This window comes from Solea senegalensis, linkage group LG1 (assembly GCF_019176455.1).
Source record: "Solea senegalensis isolate Sse05_10M linkage group LG1, IFAPA_SoseM_1, whole genome shotgun sequence".
Lineage (NCBI taxonomy): Eukaryota > Metazoa > Chordata > Actinopteri > Pleuronectiformes > Soleidae > Solea > Solea senegalensis.
The window spans coordinates 84,082-106,100 of record NC_058021.1 but is presented as its reverse complement, the minus strand read 5'-3'; the positions used below and the strand labels follow the sequence as shown (position 1 = coordinate 106,100).

Here is a 22,019-nt window from a genome sequence, read left to right as displayed (position 1 = left end):
TAATGTCTTTTTTTGGCAATGGTAATGGGAGTGACTGAAACAAATATAAGAATTTTGCCAAGATAGTCATCTTAATTAAGTTGATCCGGCCAATCATTGGTATTGGCTTTGTCGTCTATTTTTCAAGTGAATCTTGTACCTCGTCATCTGCATACAGCGATATCCTCTGGTCATGACCTCCAATTGTAATACCTGATAGATTGGCTTCAGCTCTAATGGACATGGCTAAAGGCTCAATGGCCAAAATAAACAATAATGGGGAGAGGGGACAGCCCTGACAGGTTGACCTCTCTAATCTTAACGGGCCTGATAAAATGTTATTCGTTCTTACACATGCAGTAGGATTAGTGTACAATAACTTTATCCATTTCAGAAATTTTCCCCCAAATCCATATCTTGGTAACAAATCTGTATCCCTGGTATTAGTTTTGGAGTGAATTATATTGAGGACCCTTCTAATATTGGGTCACACGGTGGTGTAGTGGTTAGCACTCTCGCCTTGCAGCGAGAAGACCCGGGTTCGAGCCCCGGTTTGAACAAGGGCCTTTCTGCATGGAGTTTGCATGTTCTCCCCGTGTGTGCGTGGGTTCTCTCCGGGTTCTCCGGCTTCCTCCCACAGTCCAAAAACATACAATGTGGGGATTAGGTAAATTGGACACTCTAAATTGACCGTAGGAGTGAGTGTGAGGGTGAATGGTTGTTTGTCTCTAGTTGTGTGTGTGGCCCTGCGATGGACTGGCGAACTGTCCAGGGTGTACCCCGCCTATCGCCCGATGTAGCTGAGATTGGCACAGCACCCCCCGCGACCCTCTGGTGGAGGATAAAGCGGTTAGATGATGACTGACTGACTGACCCTTCTAATATTATGAAATCCACGACGATTCTGTACAAACCCATTCTGATCACAATGTACCAAAGAAGGATCTAGCCTTTTAGCAAGGACTTTACACAATAGTTGTGTGTCTACTCACATAAGACTAATAGGCTTGTAGGAGGAGCAGTTAGTTGGTATTTTCCCAGGTTTCAAAATAAGAATTATTGTAGCGAGTCTTGAAGTTGGTGGTAATATGCCATTATTAAATGATTCATTAAACATATTTAAAAGTGGGGTCAACAGCTGCTTCTGAAAAGTTTTATAGAACTCTATTGGTAGGCCATCAGGCCCTGGAGCTTTGCCTGAGTTGATACATTTAATGGACTGCAAAAGTTCTTCCATCATGATGTCCTTGTCCAGGTCTTCCTTCACCTCCTCTGTAAGTGTTTTAAAAATAAAAGTTTAATCAATGAAATGAAAATAAAGAGTTCTATTGTTTCTGCCTCGTCTGCAACACACAATATATTACTTACACACACACAAACACACACACTCACACACTCACACACACTCTCTCTCACACAAACACACATGCACACATGCATACATGCCCGTGCACACACACACACCCTATAAACACTGATGTGAAAAAACAACCACGAGAAAAAGTGAAGGAGGGAAGGAAAGGAAGGTGGGAAGGAAGGAAAGGAAGGAAAGGAAGGAAGAAATGGAAGAAAGTAATGAAGGAAGGATGGAAGAAAGGAAGAAAGGAAGACGGGAAGGAAGAAAGGAAAGGAAGGAATGGAAGGATGGAAGGAAGGTGGGAAGAAAATGAAAGGAAAGGAAGAAAGGAAGGAAGGAAAGGAAGGAAGAAAGGAAGGAAGGAAGAAATGAAGAAAAGAAGGAAGGAAGGAAGGAAGAAGGGAAGGATAAACACATGTGATCATGTGACGCAGACAATGACGCGATCATGTGACGTAGATAAATAAGCGTTCATGTGACGCAGATAAAGACGCGGTCATGTGACGCAGGTCAAACATAGACTTATTTTATTTTATTAAGTTTTTCATTAAATCAGTTTTTTTGTTGTGTTAAATGTGTGTCAACAAAGCTACATAAACACACACACACTGCAAGACCCAACCTGATGATGATGATGATGAAGATGAAGCAGTCGTGCTGCAGAGGTCAGAGGTCAGTTTCTGTTAGGAACAAAGCAACATGTTTGATTGTGTTTGAACATCAGGTCACTGTTTTAAATAAAGTTATGAAGAATGTAGAGAATGTCTATGTCTGTGTGTGTGTGTGTCCTCTTGTTATGACATAATCTCTCTCTCTCTCACACACACACACACAGAAAAATGTGTAAATAATTCAGTTTTAAATGTTACATTTACTTTAGTGTTTGAGTCTCACATCAGCACTTTGTCACACACACACGCACACACGCATACACATACACACACTCCCTTTGTTAAAGACAAGTGGATTTAAGTGTTAAAATGATAATGATAAATTAAAACGTGTGCATGTGCAGGTATTACTAATGTTATGGGGACCTAAAACTGTTTACACGGTCATATTATGGGGAATTGTCTTTCTTGTGGGGACAAAAATCACCACAATGTAAATAACTAGATTTTAAGGTGAAGGTCAGGGTTAGGATTAGGCCAGTATAATTGTGGTTAAGGTTAGAGTAAGTCTCCAGGAAATGAATGCAAGTCAATGCAATGTCCCCTCAAGTCATGAATGTCCAACATGTGTGTGTGTGTGTGTGAGAGAGAGAGAGAGTGTGAGAGAGAGGGAGAGAGAGAGAGAGAGAGGAAGAGAGAGAGAGAGAGAGAGTGAGTGTGTGTGTGTGTGTGTGTGAGAGAGAAAGAGAGGTGTGGACACAGTAGAGGTGTGTTCTCTTCCACTCACCCGCTCTCTCTCTGTGTGTCTCTCTCTCTCTCTCTCCGTCTCTGTGTCTCTCAGTGACTCTCAGTGTCTCTCAGTGACTCTCAGTGACTCTCAGTGTCTCTCATTGTCTCATGGAGGAGCCAAGTGTCCACACCTGGATCATTAGTCAGGATTTGAAGTGAAGAAGAAGTTGAAGACATGAGGACAGAGTTTGGACGAGGAGGAGGCGGAGCCAACACTCTGCTGCTGCTGCTGCTGCTGCTGCTGCTGAGCAGCCACCACTACTGCTGCTCCTCTACACCAGCAACCAGAAGAGGTGAGAGGGTGACAGAGTTAGAGGGGGAAGATTATATGTAAAAAAATATGTAAAAATAAATGTACATATATTTTAGAATAAATTTGTAGAAACATAAAGGACAATAAACAAACTATACAGTGTTCAAAAACAGTATCAGAGATATATAAATGTATATCATGTATAGTACAACGTATAAAAAACACTCTAGATACACTAACCTTTATGCAGCTTGAGGGAGACTGGGAAATTATATATATATATATGAGTGTGTGTGTTTATATATACACACTCGTATATGAGTGTATATATGTATATACATACATATATGTGTATACATAAATAAATATATGTATATACAAATATATTTATATATGTGTATACATACACATATATAAATACATATGTATATATAAATATATGTATATATACACATATATGTGTATATGTTACATAAACACACACATATGTATATACTGTATATAAAGAAAGTAAAGAAAGAAAGAAACAATTGTTCATTCTTCATATTAAAACGTCCAAAGTCGCATTTTTGCCTTTACTTGTTCACGTCAGTGTTGATGTTGACGCCGAGCATCATGGGAAAAAAACAACGCCTGTGATTCAGGTTGTTTTTCTGCTGAAAGAATGACACATTGTGTGTACGTGTTTGTGTTTGTGTGTGTTATCACAGAAAACAGCTGACCTCTCTTACTCACTCTCTCGCTCGCTCTTTGTCTTGATAACAATTTGATTATGGACAGAATTTCTTGTGACTGTTTTGTTGTTCGGTTTGAACAGACAACAGTGTTGTTGTTGTTTATGTTGTTGTTGTTGTTGTTTTTTGTGTCCACAATGTCCTACAGGAGGACATCAGGGTCATGGAGGAGATTCAGGAGGTGTTAATGTCCAGAAAAAGCTTTTTCATTATTGTAGGGGTCCCCAGAATGGTGGTGTTGGTCCTGAAGGAGGTCCAAAACTCCTTGTGGAGGTTAACAATATATTATCAGATGCTGTGGAGGCTCTTGAGGAGGTTCCAAGTGTGCTGTGGGAGGGTCTACAGATCTTGAAGATAGAATTATAATGAAGTGGAGAACGTTTTCTGAAAAGGTTCCTGATTGTCAATAGCATTGTAGGCCAAGTCCATTATATATGTTTGCCCTGCTCTGGTCTTGGTCTTGACTTGGTCTTCATCCCTCAGTGTGTCGGTCTTGTCCTGGAGGACGTTGCAGATGCTTTGAGGAGCTCAGAATGTTTAGTGCACTTGAGTTTAAGAGGCTCTTGATGTGGTTTTGATGGACTCTGAAGAGGCTGAAAAGCTCCTCAAGGAGATTCTGCAGTTTCCTCTTTATGTCACAGAGGATCTTTGTGAGGTTGTAGAGATGTTCTTCAGCAACTTCAGGGGGTTTCACAGGTCCTTGATAAGGTTTTGTATGTGATGAAATGTGAGTGTTGTGACTCCACAGAGGTTTGACCTTCACTCTGCAAACACAACAGTGTGTGTATGTTTCATTGGAGGTATTGAACTGAAGCATTTCAGTTCAATACTAATTATTGCCCATCCCTGATCTAGAGGAGTCAACAGATAAGTAAAAGACAAGATAAGGAAACAAATACATAAGAAAAATATAAAGGTAATCAAAATGTAGCTAATTGTTAGCTAGAGAAAGCCAAATGTTAGCTAATCAACAGCCAAAAAGAAAGCTAATTGGTAGCTAAAAAGCAATATAACTGACATCATGCCCATTGTCCACATCGCACATAACATTGTAGTCGTAACAGTAACAGTAACAGTAACAGTAATAGTAATAGTAACAGTAGCAGTAATAGTAACAGTAAAAGTAACAGTAACAGTAGTAGTAGTAGTAACAGTAACAGTAACAGTAGCAGCAACAGTAGCAGTAGCAGTAACAGTAACAGTAGCAGTAGCAGTAACAGTAGCAGTAGCAGTAACAGTAGCAGTAGCAGTATGGGAAATTTTCAGAGGCGGAATGTAAAGAATGTCAATAATGAAGTTGAGAAAGTGTTGACAGGATTATACAGGCTCTACCTCGCTCTACCTCGCTCTACCTCGTACTACCTGCACACTGTCCACTGTAACATGCAAACGAAAGGAAACACCTTTGACCTGTGTGTGACCTGAGTTTGACTTGAGTTTGACTTGAGTTTGACCTGTGTTTGACCTGTGTGAACTTAAAGTTAGGTTAAATAGAACTTCAAGTTAGGTTAAAGAGAACTTAAAGTTAGGTTAAAGAGAACTTAAAGTGAGTCTAAAGAGAACTTAAAGTTCGGTTAAAGAGAACTTAAAGTTAGGTTAAAGAGAACTTAAAAGTTAGGTTAAAGATAACTTAAAGTTAGGTTAAAGACAACTTAAAGTTAGGTTAAAGATAACTTAAAGTTAGGTAAAGAAAACTTAAAGTTTGGTTAAAGATAATTTAAAGTTAGGTTAAAAATAACTTAAAGTTAGTCAAAAGAGAACCTCAAGTTAGGTTAAAGATATCTTAAAGTTAGGTTAAAGAGAACTTAAAGTTAGTCTAAAGAGAACTTAAAGTTAGGTTAAAGAGAACTTAAAGTTAGGTTACAGATAACTTAAGGTTAGTCTAAAGAGAACCTAAAGTTAGGTTAAAGAGAACTTAAAACTAGTCTAAAGAGAACTTAAAGTTAGCTTAAAGAGAACTTAAAGTTAGGTTAAAAAGAACTTAAAGTTAAGTTAAAGATAACTTAAAGTTAGCTTAAAGTGGGGAACCTTCTCTGAAAGCATAGAAGGCCCAACATTAATTCTGGACCAAAAAATAGTATTAAATAATATATATGTTGTATATATATTTAAAAAATCTCTATTTTATTGTACATGTATTGTATTTAATTTAATGCAATACATACAATATACATTTTCTCTCATCTATGTACTAAAGTTAAGTTTACTGTCAAGTTCCCATCAGCAATGAATAGGTTACTGTCCTGAAACATGTTATCCAATCAGACCTAACTTCATCTTTAAAAATAGTTGAAATTGTATTGTAGTTTGAGGACGCTCATGAATTTATTTGTCAATGTCTGTATGGTCTGTTGTGATTTAATAAAGCTGTCCATGGTGATGAAATGAGCCTCGTTGTCAACAGTGTCACAGGGTGACCTCATTTTATATTTCCAGATTTGGAAATTTTAATTTCAACTATGTAGCCTAAAGGGTCTCCAGTTTTATGAAGTTCATGTTGAGAATGTATCTTGTTGCAGGGAATGTTATTAATGTTATGGTCTATTTGTTTACATCGTTGTCATCGTTAATTAAAGAATTGCAGTTGTTTAACACTTTCAATTAGTCGTACTGTTGCCTTTTTCCCGTGATTATTTATTTTCTCTGCAATGATGGCTGAGATGAAGGCCCAGCTGTAGCGCTCATGGTTCGCCACTGGTCTGACGAGTACTTAATGTTAGGTTAAAGAGAACTTAAAGTTAGGTTAAAGGTAACTTAAAGTTAGGTTAAAGATAACTTAAAGATTGGTTAAAGATAATTTAAAATTAGTAAAAATCAGCTGTTCAAGTCAAGTGAAGAAGTGACTCCTTTTTTTAACCCACTGCTAAAGCTAAAGCTAACGATAATCCTGGACTCAAGATGCTGCAATTCTGGAATTTAGGAAGAGAGAGAGAGAGAGAGAGAGACAGAGAGAGACAGAGAGACAGAGAGGGAGAGAGAGAGACAGAGGCAGAGACAGAGACAGAGACAGAGAGAGAGAGACAAGCAGAGTCTCGCTGTGACCTGCTCTCTCTCTCACAAACTCACACACACTGCTGCAGGCAGGACCCACACACACACACAGTGTTTGTTGGGGGTGTGTTCCATTCAGCTTTATAGTCTCAGATAGAAAACCTCTCTCACTCACACAAACAGTGTCAGTGAACTCAACACATGAAAACAAACATCTGATCAAATCATTCATGCATTCATTTATCATTAATTACGACTGAAGTGGGCAGAGCCTCCGGCATAAAGTCGTAAATTCATAGAATCTCAGATCTTATTTTTGATATTAAAGATATGAATGTGTGTGTGTTTGTGTGTGTGTGTGTGTTCATAAACTGTTAATGTTTGTGTTCATGTTGTTTATTGTGACAAAATCTCAACATTTAAACCAGAATATCAAAGTCACAGTGAAACTAAAACCTGCTGAGTGAGTAAGTGAGTGAGTGAGTGAGTGAGACTTCTCAGCTACCCAACACATTCCTGAGAAACTGTGTGTGTGTACGTGTGTGTGTCTGTGTGTGTGTGAGTTGCAGAGAATCAAGGCTGTTGTCTTCCTGTTATGACAGCTCAGTGTCAGGTTAAGTAAATGAGCAGCTATGAAACCATGAATCTGCACATCAGTGATAGTGAACGCAGCACTGTTCAAATGAACGACACATATAAAGGTCAGTGAACGCAGCACCTTAGTTCATTTAGATGTGATGTAAGACATGTCCATGTGAAGGACACGTGTCCTCTACATGGACATGTCTCATGATCCTTAAAAGATAGCTGGAAATTAGCTAAAAGTTAACTAAGAACATAGCTCAAAGTTGGTCAAATGACAACTTAAAGTTAGCTAAAGGTTGGCTAAAGTTAGCTTAAAATAGATAAAAGAATAGCTAAAGGTCAGATAAAATATAGTTTCAAGTTAGCTTACAGTCAGCTCAAAGTAAGCTTAAAAATAGCTAAAGGATAGTTTAAAGATAGCTAAAAACAAAAACAAAATGTTAGCTAAATCACAAAAAGTTAGCTGAAAATGAACTTAGTGTAGTGATAACTGAAGTTAGTATAGAAATAACACGTCACATGTCCACATGTCTCGTACATGAACATGTCCACATGTCTCGTACATGAACATGTCACATGTCCACATGTCCTGTACATGGACACGTCACATGTTCACATGTCCTGTGTTTGTCTCTGTAACAGTTTAAATGTCAGTTGAGTGGTTTTGTTCTGAACATCAATAAAAACACTTAAACTCAGCTTCAGTGATGGAGCCTGAGGAAGGGTCACTGAAGGTCACTGAAGGTCAAACTCTAAAACTATTGATTGTAAAACACTTTTAAACTCCAGCTTTTATGAATCAATATTTGTGATTGTTTATGGTTTAGTTTAAAAGCTGCGTGATGTTGATGTAAAAACAAGTTAGTGAAATTTTGTGTGTGTGTGTGAGAATGGGTGCGTGTGTGCATGTGTGTGTGTGAGCACATGTGTGCACGTGTGTGAATGTGTGAGAGAGTAGCTGGTAAATGCTGTTAGCATGAAGCTGACGTGATTAGCATGGTCTAGCATGTATTTACGAACACTTAGCGAAGCTTCCTCACATGCTAACAAACATTAGCTTGTCCATGTTGATAAAACAGATTGTTCAGCATCAGAACCAGGTCACATGATCCAGTGTGAGTCACTGTCAGGTGATGACCTCCTGCGCTAACGATGTTAAGAAGTTGCTTGAAATATTAGCATCATTTAGGTAAATAGCAAGCTGGCAGAAGTGTATACTTACTGTGATTGGTTGCTCACTTGTTTGTGGACAGAGCTTAGTTGTAGATGAATTTGCCTCATGTGTACGACGTGTCGTCAATGAGTTTATTTACAAACCTGAGGAAATAAACACAAACAGTTAGCTGTTAGCTAGCTGGCATATTTACTTTAGAACCATATAAGAACAAGTTAGCGGTACAAAAAAGCTAACACCTATACGTTACATTTACCTTGAAAATCATCAGTCAAAGTTAAAATGAGTGAGCGACTCAGCACTTTATTCACTGGTTAATTAGTTAACTAACAAGCTCATCTATTTTATTACATTTCATGATATTAATTTTTGAATGAACTCCAGGGAGCGCTGCAACTGAAACGTCTGAATATCTGAACATTTGAACTTGACTCTTAGTCGTTAAAACAATATTTGAGAGTGTGTGTTTGTGTGTGCGTGTAACCTTGAATAAAGGTCGTCACAGATAAGAGACAGAAACATTGTCTCAAACTCAAACATGTTTTTATAAACACTCACTGGCTTCAGTTCATGACTCGGTATAAAAAGTGCTGACTCAGTAGGATCAATGATAATTATTGATCAGTTTGTGTTGAAGCAGAAACGTGTCTGTGCTCGTCCTTTGTCACGACTCAGCCAACGCTTCACTGTCATCACTCACGCCGAGATTTCACACACACACAGGAAATCTTTTCATGTTCACTGTGTCGTACAGAGCACGACGTCCAAGAAACACAGATCAGACCTGTTTCTGTACAAACAGGAGTGTGTGTGTGTGTGTGCGTGTGTATGTGTGTGTGGAATGAAGGAAAACAACAGAATGATGATGGTGTTGACAGAAAAGGACAGAGGAAGGAAGGAAGGTAGGAGGAGACCACAGGGAGGAGTGAGTGGGAGGAGACTAAAGAGAGACAGGTCCAAATGTGTGTGTGTGTGTTTGTCCACATGTGGATGCGTCTCCTCAAGGGTCCAACCAATGAGCTGCCTCCAGAGTGAAGCAACAGCCAATCAGAGCGGAGCAGAGAGCAGCTGAAACAACAATGTTTATCTACGGATACAATCTCTCTCTCTGTGTATATGTGTATATATAATGTGTATATATATATATGTATATATACAGTATATACTAAACAACTATAAACAATAAATAAAATGGAATTCAAAAGAATGAAACACAGTATAGTTGCCGTCATCAGCTGAGGAGAAGAACCTGCAGGACAGGTGACAAACAGCTGCAGGCATTTTCACAGTTGCCGCCACTTCCTCCCTGCTTGTTTCTGACCTCACGTCACCGTGACAACCTGCTCCTCCTCAGGGTCAGGAGGTGTGTTCTCCTCAGTACCTGAGAACTTCTCCTGACAGATTCTTATTCTTCTCTTGTGTTTCAGTGTGTCAGGGGATGAGTAACCAGCTGACGCTGTTGGGCACTCGTGAAAATCACTATAGCAACATGGTGAAGGTGTATGGTAACTGCACCATGGTCCTGGAGAACCTGGAGATTACATACACGCAGGAGCACATGGACCTGACATTCCTGCAGGTCCGTCTCTGAACCGGAGTCACAAGCAGAACTGGTCTTTAATTGAAACTGTTCATGATGGTTTTTCTCTCTTCAGTCCATCCAGGAAGTGAGTGGTTACGTCCTGATCGCCATGAACGAGGTGGCCACCATCCCTCTGGTCAATCTGAGGCTGATCCGAGGTCAGAACCTGTACGAGGGTCAGTTCTCTCTGCTGGTGATGTCCAACTACATGAAGAACCACTCGTCTATCACCAACAACTACACCAGTGGCCTGAGGCAGCTGCAGCTCAGCAGCCTGACCGGTACCACGGACACACTAACAACACATGCACACCAAAACACACTAACAATTTACGCACAACAATACATGCTAACAACACACGCACACAAAACACGCTAACAACACATGCACACCAAAACATGCTAACAACACATGCACACCAAAACACGCTAAGAAGACACAAACACGGTACCAGCACACACTAACAACACACAGACACCAAAACATGCTAACAACACACAGACACCAAAACACACAACCAGCACACGTTAACAACACACAGGCACCAAAACACACTACCAGCACACGCTAACAACACACAGACACCAAAACACGAAACCAGCACACGCTAACAACACACAGACACCAAAACACGCTAACACACAGACACCAAAACATGCTAACACACGGACACCAAAACACACTTCCAAAACAAGTACAAATACACACCATGGTCAAACAGCGTATAGAAGAAAGGAAAACACGCCAAACACATGTCATGAACACATCACAGTGTGCACGAACTCCACCTGCGACCTGTAATGTCATCATGATCGCTGCCGGAGAATCGTTTTTTTTAATGACTATTTGAATCATTACATTACATGTCATTTAGCAGATGCTTTTATCCAAAATCATGTGACTTGATCTTCTCCTTGCAGAGATTCTGAAAGGAGGTGTGAAAATTACCCACAATCCCCTGCTGTGTAACACTGACACCATCCAATGGTGGGACATTCTGGACGACATCAACCCCCGCCTGGTTTTCAAGGACACGTCCATCCAGAAATGTATGAAGAATAACAACAACTGTGATCTTTACATTGATATGATGTTTAATAAACGTGTGTGTGTGTGTGTGTAGGTGAGAAGTGTGACCCCAGGTGTGTTAACGGTTCATGTTGGGCAGCTGGTCCAGAACACTGTCAGAGATGTAAACATCATTATTTTTTCTTTCTTTACTCATTTTTATTTTGAATTCTACAGAGTTAAAAATTCTCTCACTTTCTCTCTCCCTGTCTCTCTCTCTGTCTGTCTCTCTCTCTCCCTCTCTCAGTCACTAAACTACTGTGTGCCAAACAGTGCAGCCGAAGGTGTCAAGGTCCGAAACCGAATGACTGCTGTAACGAACACTGTGCTGCCGGCTGCACGGGACCACAAGCCACCGACTGTCTGGTATCTCCTCATATTATAATCAGTGGTCTGTTCTTAGCGGTCTATCCTCTGGTCTATCTTTAGTGAAATAAATAATTGTGTGTGGTGTTGCCCTCTTCAGGCCTGCAGGGAGTTTAATGATGACGGAACGTGTACAAACCAGTGTCCTCCTCCATCCTTCTACAACCACAAAACTCACCAGGTGGAGAAAAACCCCAGCGCCAAGTTCATGTTTGGGGCGACCTGTGTTGCTGCCTGTCCACGTATGATTCCAAAATGAGTTACAAACATATTAATAAAAAAAATGCATCAGCATCACATCAGCTCCACCTGCTGGAGGCTGTGGTCATTACAGCCACATACCTTAAACCTCTCTGTGAAGATCCCTGTTTTCTTTGTGTGCAGATAACTACGTGGTGACGGACGGTTCCTGTGTAAGAACCTGTGGTACCGGAATGTACGAGGCTGAGGAGAACGGAGTCCAGCGCTGTAAGACGTGTGACGGACCATGTCCCAAAGGTAGACGGCTTTCAGACTGCACTCAACTCCGGACAATCTCCAGAGAATTGTCTTTAACATTGTCCAGAGATCGTCAGGAGATCGTCAGATGATTGTCTGTAGATTGCCAGGAGATTGTCAGGCGATAGTCAGGAGATTGTCAGGTGATTGTCTGTAGATCGCCAGGTGATCGTCAGGAGATCGTCAGGCGATTTTCAGGAGATCGTCAGGCGATTTTCAGGAGATCATCAGGAGATTGTACGGACAGGAGATAGTGAGAAGGCAGTAGGAGAAGCAGGGACGTTCCATCCACTTGCTTGGATTTTCCAAAGATCCCTCTTGCTGTTGTGAACGTGTCTCCTAATGTGTTCTTATATATGAACATACTCTGAGCCAGTTCTGTGGACATTATTTGGAGAGAGAGAGTCCTGATGGAATGTGGTTCTTCTTCCAGCCTGTGACGGCATTGGAGTCGGCACTCTGACTAACAGCATGGCAGTGAACGCCTCCAACATCGAGTCCTTCAGGAACTGTACGAAAATCAACGGAGACATTTCAATCATCCCAACATCGTTTTCCGGGTCAGAATAACAACAAAACACGAACATGACACAACATGACACATGACAGTTTTACCTAATGTGATCAGAATGATCTAATGAAACTGATATTTTTGAAGCTTGTTCTGATTGGCTGTTGCAGGGACGGGCACTATAAGATCCCACCCATGGACCCTGCTAAACTGGAGTATTTCAGAACTGTGAAGGAGATCACTGGTAGGTCGAAGGTCTCTATATTTCACTTCTACAAAGGTTAACTGAACATCAAACATTTTCTGCAAATTAACACGAACCACGACTATCATTTAATTAGATTTTTAACGTCATGCAAACATGTAAATGTACCAAGTGTACGAACCTGACCTCTGACCTGTGTGACCTCAGGTTACCTGCTGATCCAGGCGTGGCCGGAGAACCTGACGTCTCTTTCTGTATTCGAGAACCTGGAGATCATCAGAGGGAGAACGACACGCCGGTGAGTCTCATGAAGTTGTCAGACATTAGACGTCCACCAGGTGTCACTGTCTGATGTCGCGTTGGTCTCTTACAGTGAGTACAGTCTGGCGGTGGTTCAAGCTCACGGCCTGCGTTGGCTCGGCCTTCACTCACTGAAGGAAGTGAGTGCTGGAAGAGTGATGCTGCGGAACAACATCCGTCTCTGCTACACCAGAGCAGACCAGTGGACCCCTCTCTTCAGATCCACTGACCAAATCACCAACATGGGCAACAATGCGCCTCCTGACGTCTGTGGTGAGTCTCTGATGTTTGTCGCCATGGAAACGGGTGTAAGAGGACGCGTTAGAAAATTAGTTGTCTCTGTTTCCAGAAAAACAAAATCAAACCTGCGACGACGAGTGCACGCACGCTGGCTGCTGGGGTCCAGGTCCAAACATGTGTGTGTCCTGTCAACACTTTGACCGCAGGGGGCACTGTGTCTCCTCCTGCAACCTGCTGCAGGGGTGAGAGACGCACACCTGAAAAAACACTTTCAGATACTTAACAGGCAACATGCTGCCACCAGGGGGCGTCTCCTTCAGAACAGTTGTGTGGAATCATGGGAGCTGATCGACGTATAACCAGATTTATGACTGTTCTATATATGTACTACTACACATATAAATACTTGTTTTATAAGTATATGTACTATATGATCTAACTTGTCTCTGCTCTACAGCGCCCCCAGAGAGGTGGAGGTGAACCGTAGCTGTGTTGAGTGTCACCCAGAGTGTCTGCTGAAGACGGGAGAACCGACCTGCCACGGTCCAGTCAGTGCTGTCGCTATTTACTTATGCTAATGCTCACACTGATGATAACGTCACAGCTCTCTGATTCATTTCCACAGTAGATTTAAAGAGGCCATCGCATGGTCCTAGCTCACTTATATGTGAGATATGGAGGTGTACTTACAAAAAATAAATTGTGCCCATGAAATAGCTATAATGTGTGCACAAAATACTACTTTGTGGCCACGAAATAAGTATAACGTGCACACATTATACTTATTTCGTGTATAATATATAATATATAAAGTAGGCACGAAATATTGATTAATAATATTATCATTCCTGGACACCTGGGTAAGCAAATCGATCGGTGTTGTGTTGTTATTGTCGTACCTGCACCGATAAAGAAACCTGCCTCTCAATATTCTGTTTAAATGTCTCTCGGTACTAATGGTTCCTAGCAATGACCGGCTTTTCTTTTTCCTCTACCTTTGATTTTAGAGGAGGTGCGCTCGATTTGCTTACCAAACTGTCTAGGATGATGATATTATTAATTAGTATTTTATGCGCACATTATACCTACTTCATGGCCACGAAACAATTCAATTCAGTTCAGTTCAGTTCAGTTCATTTCAATTCAATTCAATTCAATTCAATTCAATTCAATTCAATTCAATTCAATTCAATTCAATTCCATTCAAACTTTATTAATTAAATTAAATTAAATTAAATTTAATTCAAACTTTATTAAGGACACACCAAGTGAGCGGTCCATAGCACCAACAGAATACAACCACACGCACACGTTAAATAAGTATAACGTGCGCACGTTATACTTATTTCGTGGCCACGAAATAGTATTTTGTGTGCATGTTATAGCTATTGTGGGGGCACAATTTTAATTTTTTTTTTACCATGTCATGTCCGGGGCTCCATATAACCGATACACTCAGCAGCCACAACAAGAGTAGTTCTTCTTCTTCTATGGTTAAAAGTATGTCACTGGATGTGCCTGGACTCTAGTGCCCGGACTAGGAGGCGCTGCTGTTTAGAGGAATGGTGAAATTCGCCAGTGACGTTATTTGTCAACGGAAGTGCATTTCCACTTCGTAGAGCTCAGGAAAACAATCAAACCCTGCACTCTCAGCAGTGGCTGAACTGATTGTTAGGGACTTTTAGGGCTTCATAGATGAGGTGATGGCACAGATACACACAAAAACTCAGTGTTAATGGGCACCTCCGGGCTATGGCCCCTTTAAATATAAACAAAGGAATAAAAGAAAGAATAATTTATAAATAATGAAAATCATTTCCGTCTCTGACCTTCAGGGTCCAGACCACTGTTCTCAGTGCACTCACGTCATGGACGGCCCTCACTGCGTCCCTCACTGTCCACGCGGCGTCCCAGGAGATGAACACACACTGATCTGGAAATATCCAGACAACAGGGGTCAGTGTCAGCCGTGTCATCAGAACTGCACTGAGGGGTGAGACACACGTGCACTGCAACACACAACACGCCCTAAACACGTTAACAACTCCTTAACAACACAGCAACAACACGCTAACAACTCGTTAATAACATGCCCACAACACGCTAACAACTCGTTAACAACACAGCAACAACATGCTAACAACACGTTAACAACATGCCCACAACACGCGAACACCCCAACAACATCCCAACAACACCTTAACACCCCAACAACATGTTAACACCCCAACAACATATTAACAACATCCCAACAACACGCTAACTCCCCAAAAACATGTTAACGTGTGAACACTCCAACAACATGTTAACAACATGCTAACACACCAACAAATCGTTTACAACATGCCAACAACACGCTAACACCTTGTTAACAAAATGCCAACAACACGCTAACAACTCGCCCACAACACGCTAACAATGTGCTAATACCCCAAAAACACGCTAACAACTACTTTACAACATGCCAACAACACACTCGTTAACAATACATTAACACGTTAACAACATGCCAACAACACATTAACAACATGCCAACAACCCGCTACCACCCCAACAACACATTAATAACATGCTAACAACACTCTAACCACACATTAACAGCATGCCAACAACACACTAACACCCCAACAACACATTAACAACATGCTAACAACACGTGTGTGTGTGTGTGTCTGCAGGTGTTCTGGTCCTGGACTCTCTGGATGTACAGGGTAAAACTTGGGGGCGGGGTTCTGTTTCCATGATGACAGTAAGTGATTGAGTCAGTTTGCTTTAACGATTACCTGTGACATCACAGTGCTGTCACACACTCCACGTGGGCGGTGGGTGTGGTTGGCGGACTCCTCCTCCTCGTCATTGTGTCATTGGTGGTTTTTCTGCTGCTGCGGAGAAAACGGATCCGGAGGAAGAGGACGGTGCGGCGCCTCCTTCAGGAGAGAGAGGTAAGACAAACGTCTATCTTCTGTCCATCCCTCGCTCCTGTACGTGTGATGACATCATCAGTGACCCTGTGTTACAGCTGGTCGAACCGTTGACTCCCAGCGGTGAAGCTCCAAACCAGGCTCTGCTGAGGATCCTGAAGGAGACCGAGTTTAAGAAGGTTCGCGTCCTCGGCTCCGGAGCCTTCGGCACCGTTTTTAAGGTAACAACACACAAATGATGTCACTTCCTGAGGGCTAATGATGATGAAGATGATGATGATGATGTTTGTTCTCCAGGGTCTGTGGACTCCTGAAGGTGAGAACGTGAAGATCCCAGTCGCCATCAAAGTTCTCAGAGAGGCCACGTCACCTAAAGCCAACCAAGAAATTCTGGACGTGAGTCTTTTCGGTGTTTTCAGTTTCAGTTCTGAGCTCCTCCTCCCCACGCTAACACCCGTGTGTGTGTCCAGGAGGCATTAGTCATGGCGAGCGTAGATCACCCTCACGTGTGTCGTCTGCTGGGAATCTGCCTGACGTCGTCGGTGCAGCTGGTGACGCAGCTGATGCCGTACGGCTGCTTGTTGGACTACGTCCGATATCACAGGGAGCAGGTGGGAGCGCAGTGGCTGCTCAACTGGTGCGTCCAGATTGCCAAGGTGAGTCCAGGTGAACATGTTTAAGTCTACGATATCTTCGTCACATGATCACGTCTTTATCTCAAACTGAAGTTTATAAACCACTCACTCTCCCACAGCAAAGCTCATACAGAAAATGAGTGATTTTAGCTGGCGGGGACACAGGAGCTGCTGGTCCTCTGTTGCCTCGTGTGGTCACTTTGTGTCACTGAGTTCAATCTGAACGTTGGATTTCTAACACTGAAGTGACAAACTAAGAAAATTAGAACTTGGTGATGGAGGCAGCGGTGGATCAACTGTCTCTGACTTCAGAAACTAAACTAAATGATTTAATGACCTCTCCCTGTCTCCACCTGAGGATTAATCTGTGTCTGCAGCTCATAGAAACTTATCCTGACCACAGCAGTGTGTGTGTGTGTGTGTAGGGGATGAGTTACCTGGAGGATCGTCACCTGGTTCATCGTGATCTGGCGGCGAGAAACGTCCTGGTGAAAACTCCAAATCACGTCAAGATCACAGACTTCGGTCTCGCCAAACTGCTGACATCTGACGAGAAGGAGTACCATGCTGACGGAGGGAAGGTGAGTGTGTGTGTGTGTGAGAGCAGTTAAATCTCAGCAGAAGAAGAACTTTAAAGACACATGATTTCGTCCAATCAAGCGCTGTAATCTCTTAATCCCTGGGCTTCCTGTAGGTTCCTATCAAGTGGATGGCGTTAGAGTCCATCCTGCAGTGGACATACACACATCAGAGCGACGTGTGGAGCTATGGTCAGTCAAACATGTCCTTGGATTAATCCAGGTTTTTACTCTAGGTTTAATCCTGAATTTAAAAATCTGTGGTCCAGAATTTAAGGTGGGAATATGAAATTTGATTGAGGAAAAATAAATGTCCCTGGGTTTAATCTGAAAAAAGAAAAACAAAATCCATGTGCCTGGGTTTAATCTGAAAAAAAATCCATGTGCCTGGGTTTAATCTGAAAAAAAATCCATGTGTTTAATCTGAAAAAATCCATGTGCCTGGGTTTAATCTGAAAAAAAGATCCATGTGCCTGGGTTTAATCTGAAAAATCCATGTTCAGGGTTTAATCTGAAAAGAAATCCATGTGCCTGGGTTTAATCTGAAAAAAATCCATGTTCCTGGGTTTAATCTGAAAAAAAATCCATGTGCCTGGGTTTAATCTGAAAAAAATCCATGTGCCTGGGTTTAATCTGAAAAAATCCATGTTCCTGGGTTTAATCTGAAAGAAAATTCATGTTCCTGGGTTTAATCTGAAAAAAAATTCATGTTCCTGGGTTTAATCTGAAAAAGAAATCCATGTTCCTGGGTTTGCGGCAGGTGTGACCGTGTGGGAGGTCATGACCTTTGGCTCAAAGCCGTACGACGGGATTCCGGCCAGTGAGATCTCGTCGGTGCTGGAACGAGGAGAACGACTTCCTCAACCACCGATCTGCACCATCGACGTCTACATGATGATGGTCAAGTGTGAGTATCCTGACGATGACAATGATGATGAAGATGATGATGAAGACTTTGACCTTCTGTCGTTCTCAGGTTGGATGATTGAACCGTCCAGTCGTCCAAGGTTCAGAGAGCTGGCAGTGGAGTTTTCAAAAATGGCCAGAGACCCGTCCAGATACCTGGTCATACAGGTGAAGTTCTCACTGGCTCTGGGTTTTTTCCTTGTTGGTTCTGGGTCAGGTTTTTCTCGTTGGTTCTGGGTCAGGGTTTTTATTCGTGGATCCTGGGTCAGTCATGAGTCAGGGTTTTAGTCTCAGACCACGTTACTGACGCTTCCTGACTGGTTTCCCAGGGCGACCTGCCCAGTCCATCGGACAGCAGGTTTTACTCTCGACTGCTGAGTGCCGACGACACTGAGGACATGGTCGACGCAGAAGAGTACCTGCTACCTTACAAAGGAATGGGTAACCATGACGACCAACCCTGCGACTCCACGGTACAGAGCCACAGATCCACTTAAAGAGTTGCTGAGTGAGTGTTTTTGCAGATGATGGATGTGTTTCTGTGTTTGGATCAGAGCGGTGGAGTGGTCGCTGTGAGATACATCACCGATCCCACTCACAACTCACTGGAGAAAGACGACATCACTGATCACGGTACAAATGCAGACTAATCACAAAGCATCACTAAGCTCAGAGAAAATCAATGATTAGCTCACGTCTTTCTTTCTTTAGAGTACATGAACCAGAGCATGGGTGAGACCAACAGCAGACTTTCTGAGGTCCACAACCTCAACTATGAGGACTTGAGCCCAGGTTGGGGCGCTGCCTCGCTCCCTCTGTCACAGCGGGATCCCAGACCAGAATACCTGAACACCATGCAGAACTTCCTGCCCATGGTGGCCGGCGACAGCCTGGACAACCCGGACTACCAGGCGGACTTCCTGCCTCTGGGCAACGCCACGGCAACCACTTCCTTTACTGGTAACGGCAAGTTCCTTCCAGCAGCGGAAAACCTGGAGTATCTGGCTCAGGGTGCTGCACTGCACACTCCTGTCTGCTAGAGGGCAGCAGATTCAGACAGAGAAGCTCACCTGTGCATCAGGATGCAGACGAACTTGATCTCTGCGTTTGTCAAGTCGCGTCAGTATTTGTACGAAAACCAAAGACCAATGGAAATGAACAGTATTTAAAAATGTAAATGTAGCATTTAATAATTATGTCAAAGAAACCTTGTATTATGAGCACAGTGATGCCCCATGCTGGAGGTGTGAGCTTCTGCAGTTCTTTCTCAGTCCTATAAAAAAGTTCTTTGATTTTCCGTTTGGCATCTATAACAAGAAAATTAACATTTAACGCAAAGTGTTACACAAACATTTAACGTTTATGATGACTCTAAGCTAGCTTTTTCCTGTAGGGATATAAATTTAAGATACTAGCTAGTCACAAACTGCATTCGATAACGTTCTCTGGACTTTTCTGTTCATGTACAAAGATTGCAGAAGGAGATCGTCCAGAAAACCCAGAGCGGGGGGGTGGGGTGGAGCCTGGGTCAATGTGTAGGAGAAGTTTCACTCCAATGTTGACTGCAAGTTCTGGGAAACTGTACGGAGTACTTACATACAGCGCCTCCTGCTGGACAGTTTCAGGAAGAGCAATGAACAAACTGTCGTCACATGACTTGAAATAATTTGTTTGTTTTTTCAGGATTTTGAGCCAAACCTTGGATTATTAATCCAGGATCATTTGTTTTTCCATATTCAATTTAAAATCAATAATTGCAAAATAAAGTTGCAAAAATTGTTACCTCGTTATTATGTTTGTAGCAAATTATTATTATTTTTTTTTTTAAGAATTCGACTGAATGCGATATTTATGCTGCGTTCAGTTTACATCGGAAGTCAGAAATGGGAACAACGTCACGTCAACAACGTCATCCTGAGTTCACACGTTCCGGTCAAGAAGTCAGAAAAAAAATCAAAGGAGCCATTGTTAGTGATAGCAGTCGATAACGTGATATTTCACTCACGAGATCATCGTAGCAACATGTTTATGTAACCGGGTTATACTTTAACCCGTAATACTTCCATGTAAATATGTTAAAACAAAAAAAACAAAAAACTAAGGGTCTGGGATCACCACTTGAAATAAAGAATAATTATGTGTGTCCTGGTTCAAGATTTTCTTAAAGAGGACACAGTTATGAATTGAGTGAACTACATAACTGATATCTCTTTGACTATGGAGAATGATTGACTTCACACAAAGAAACTCACACAATTGTATTGTCTTTTTGATATCAAAATTATTATTTGTAAAAAATATATATAGATACATAGATTAAAGAAAAATAAAGAGAAAAAAAAACACAGTTGGCAACTTGTATAAAACTTCCCCAACAGAAATGATAGTAATAAAAAAAAATACTCTGCCCACTAATTTATTAGTGCAGTTAACGTTGAGTTAAAAAAAAATATTTTGAACTCCGTGGAAATCCTTGGTGTAGGAAAAATCTTACTGGCTGAGCAACCGACGTTCATCCAGAACCCAGGCCTGAAGTCCAGATTCCCGCCTGTAGCTTGACCACAATCTTCTTCCCCTCCTTGCAGGGTGACTCCGTCCCTCTTCGCTCAGGTACGGCGCTTTTCCTCGCTCGCTCGCTCGCTCTCTCTCGACGCGCACACACACACACCAGCCGCGCTATGTGACGTCCTTCTCCTAATGTGAATATACAATGAGTGTCAGACACCACCATAAAAAGTCCACTGAAATATTTCCACTCATAAGGAGCTGACTTATGACGTCCTTCTCCTTCAACAGTCGGATCGGAAAGAAAAAAGAAATATAACAAGCGTATCCCAGAAACCACCTGGTGGACTTGACCGTAAACTGCCCGAAACTGCTGTAATTGTTGGAAATCATAACAAGACAGTGAAAAATAATATAATGGTGCCTGATAGCAGTTTAAATTGAATTAATTAACTACTTCATCAACACAAATACAGTAATCCTCACTAAGGGTGGGTTACATCTACAAATAAAAATGGAAAAGTATGACGTGTACAACAGATTGAAATCAAGACAGAAGTGAAATCATCGGTGAAAGTCGCAGTGTATGTATCGAGGGCGGCCATCTTGGAAATCCTATGTCGGAGTCGCAGTCCTTAACCTCCGAAATTCAGAAATCTCAGGGAAAATGTTTGACATAACATGAAAATAACACAGTGAGGTAAATGAAATGCGATGAAATTATTAGAGAAAATAAATTTGAAAGTATTGAAATAAAATGTCGTCGCACTGAATGTTTTTTTTCACTATAAATGTTATTAAATGTGAGCTAACCTGTTTATTGATTATTGATTGATGACAGGGAGACAATGATCTGTCTTTATTTACTTTCACACAAACGCGAGCAAACAGCAGGAAACGTGAACAACAAACAGGAAGTAGAGTCACATGACCTCAACAAAAACACCAGTCCTATTAACAGATCTTGTTGTTTATTCTGGTTTGGACCAGGGGGGTATTCCATCAACGTAGCTATGAATTGCCAGACTTAGCCGTAAGCTTGAAGCTTGACTAAGCTCCACTTCCCAATCTAGCTCCAAGTGGTTCCATCAAGTGAAATCAGCTGGCTCCAATTACAATACAATTCTAGCAGAAGCTTACAGTCTAGAATTGATGTATGGTAACTGTCATCACATGGACTACAGTTCGTTTCAGATGTTACTCATTCTTGTGCTCCGTCAGTGGCGGACT

The 22,019-nt window shown here is 41.8% G+C and overlaps 2 protein-coding genes across 3 annotated transcripts in view; one reads left to right on the top strand and one right to left on the bottom strand.

Annotated features, from left to right (window-relative positions):
* Nucleotides 1–22,019, bottom strand: part of LOC122769601 (extracellular calcium-sensing receptor-like) — a 58,412-nt gene that overhangs the window by 35,713 nt on the left and 680 nt on the right. The window contains exon 2 of the mRNA XM_044026263.1: nucleotides 12,898–12,906. Coding sequence (XP_043882198.1) covers nucleotides 12,898–12,906 — 9 coding nt within the window. The remainder of the gene's footprint in view (nucleotides 1–12,897; nucleotides 12,907–22,019) is intronic.
* Nucleotides 2,788–20,575, top strand: LOC122769592 (melanoma receptor tyrosine-protein kinase-like). 2 transcript variants are annotated; one of them, XM_044026250.1, is made up of 27 exons: nucleotides 2,788–3,029; nucleotides 9,901–10,052; nucleotides 10,129–10,336; nucleotides 10,977–11,105; nucleotides 11,180–11,248; nucleotides 11,372–11,490; nucleotides 11,591–11,732; nucleotides 11,875–11,988; nucleotides 12,422–12,548; nucleotides 12,670–12,743; nucleotides 12,912–13,002; nucleotides 13,078–13,277; nucleotides 13,354–13,486; nucleotides 13,702–13,792; nucleotides 15,080–15,237; nucleotides 15,923–15,955; nucleotides 16,042–16,186; nucleotides 16,264–16,386; nucleotides 16,463–16,561; nucleotides 16,636–16,821; nucleotides 17,226–17,381; nucleotides 17,495–17,570; nucleotides 18,139–18,285; nucleotides 18,355–18,452; nucleotides 18,614–18,757; nucleotides 18,839–18,917; nucleotides 18,996–20,575. In XM_044026250.1, exons 1-27 carry the CDS (start codon nucleotides 2,912–2,914, stop codon nucleotides 19,322–19,324), a joined length of 3,540 nt encoding a protein of 1,179 aa, XP_043882185.1. In that variant the 5' UTR covers nucleotides 2,788–2,911; the 3' UTR covers nucleotides 19,325–20,575. The 2 variants fall into 2 exon arrangements, with proteins under 2 accessions (XP_043882185.1, XP_043882175.1); XM_044026240.1 differs by having other exon boundaries at nucleotides 18,139–18,452.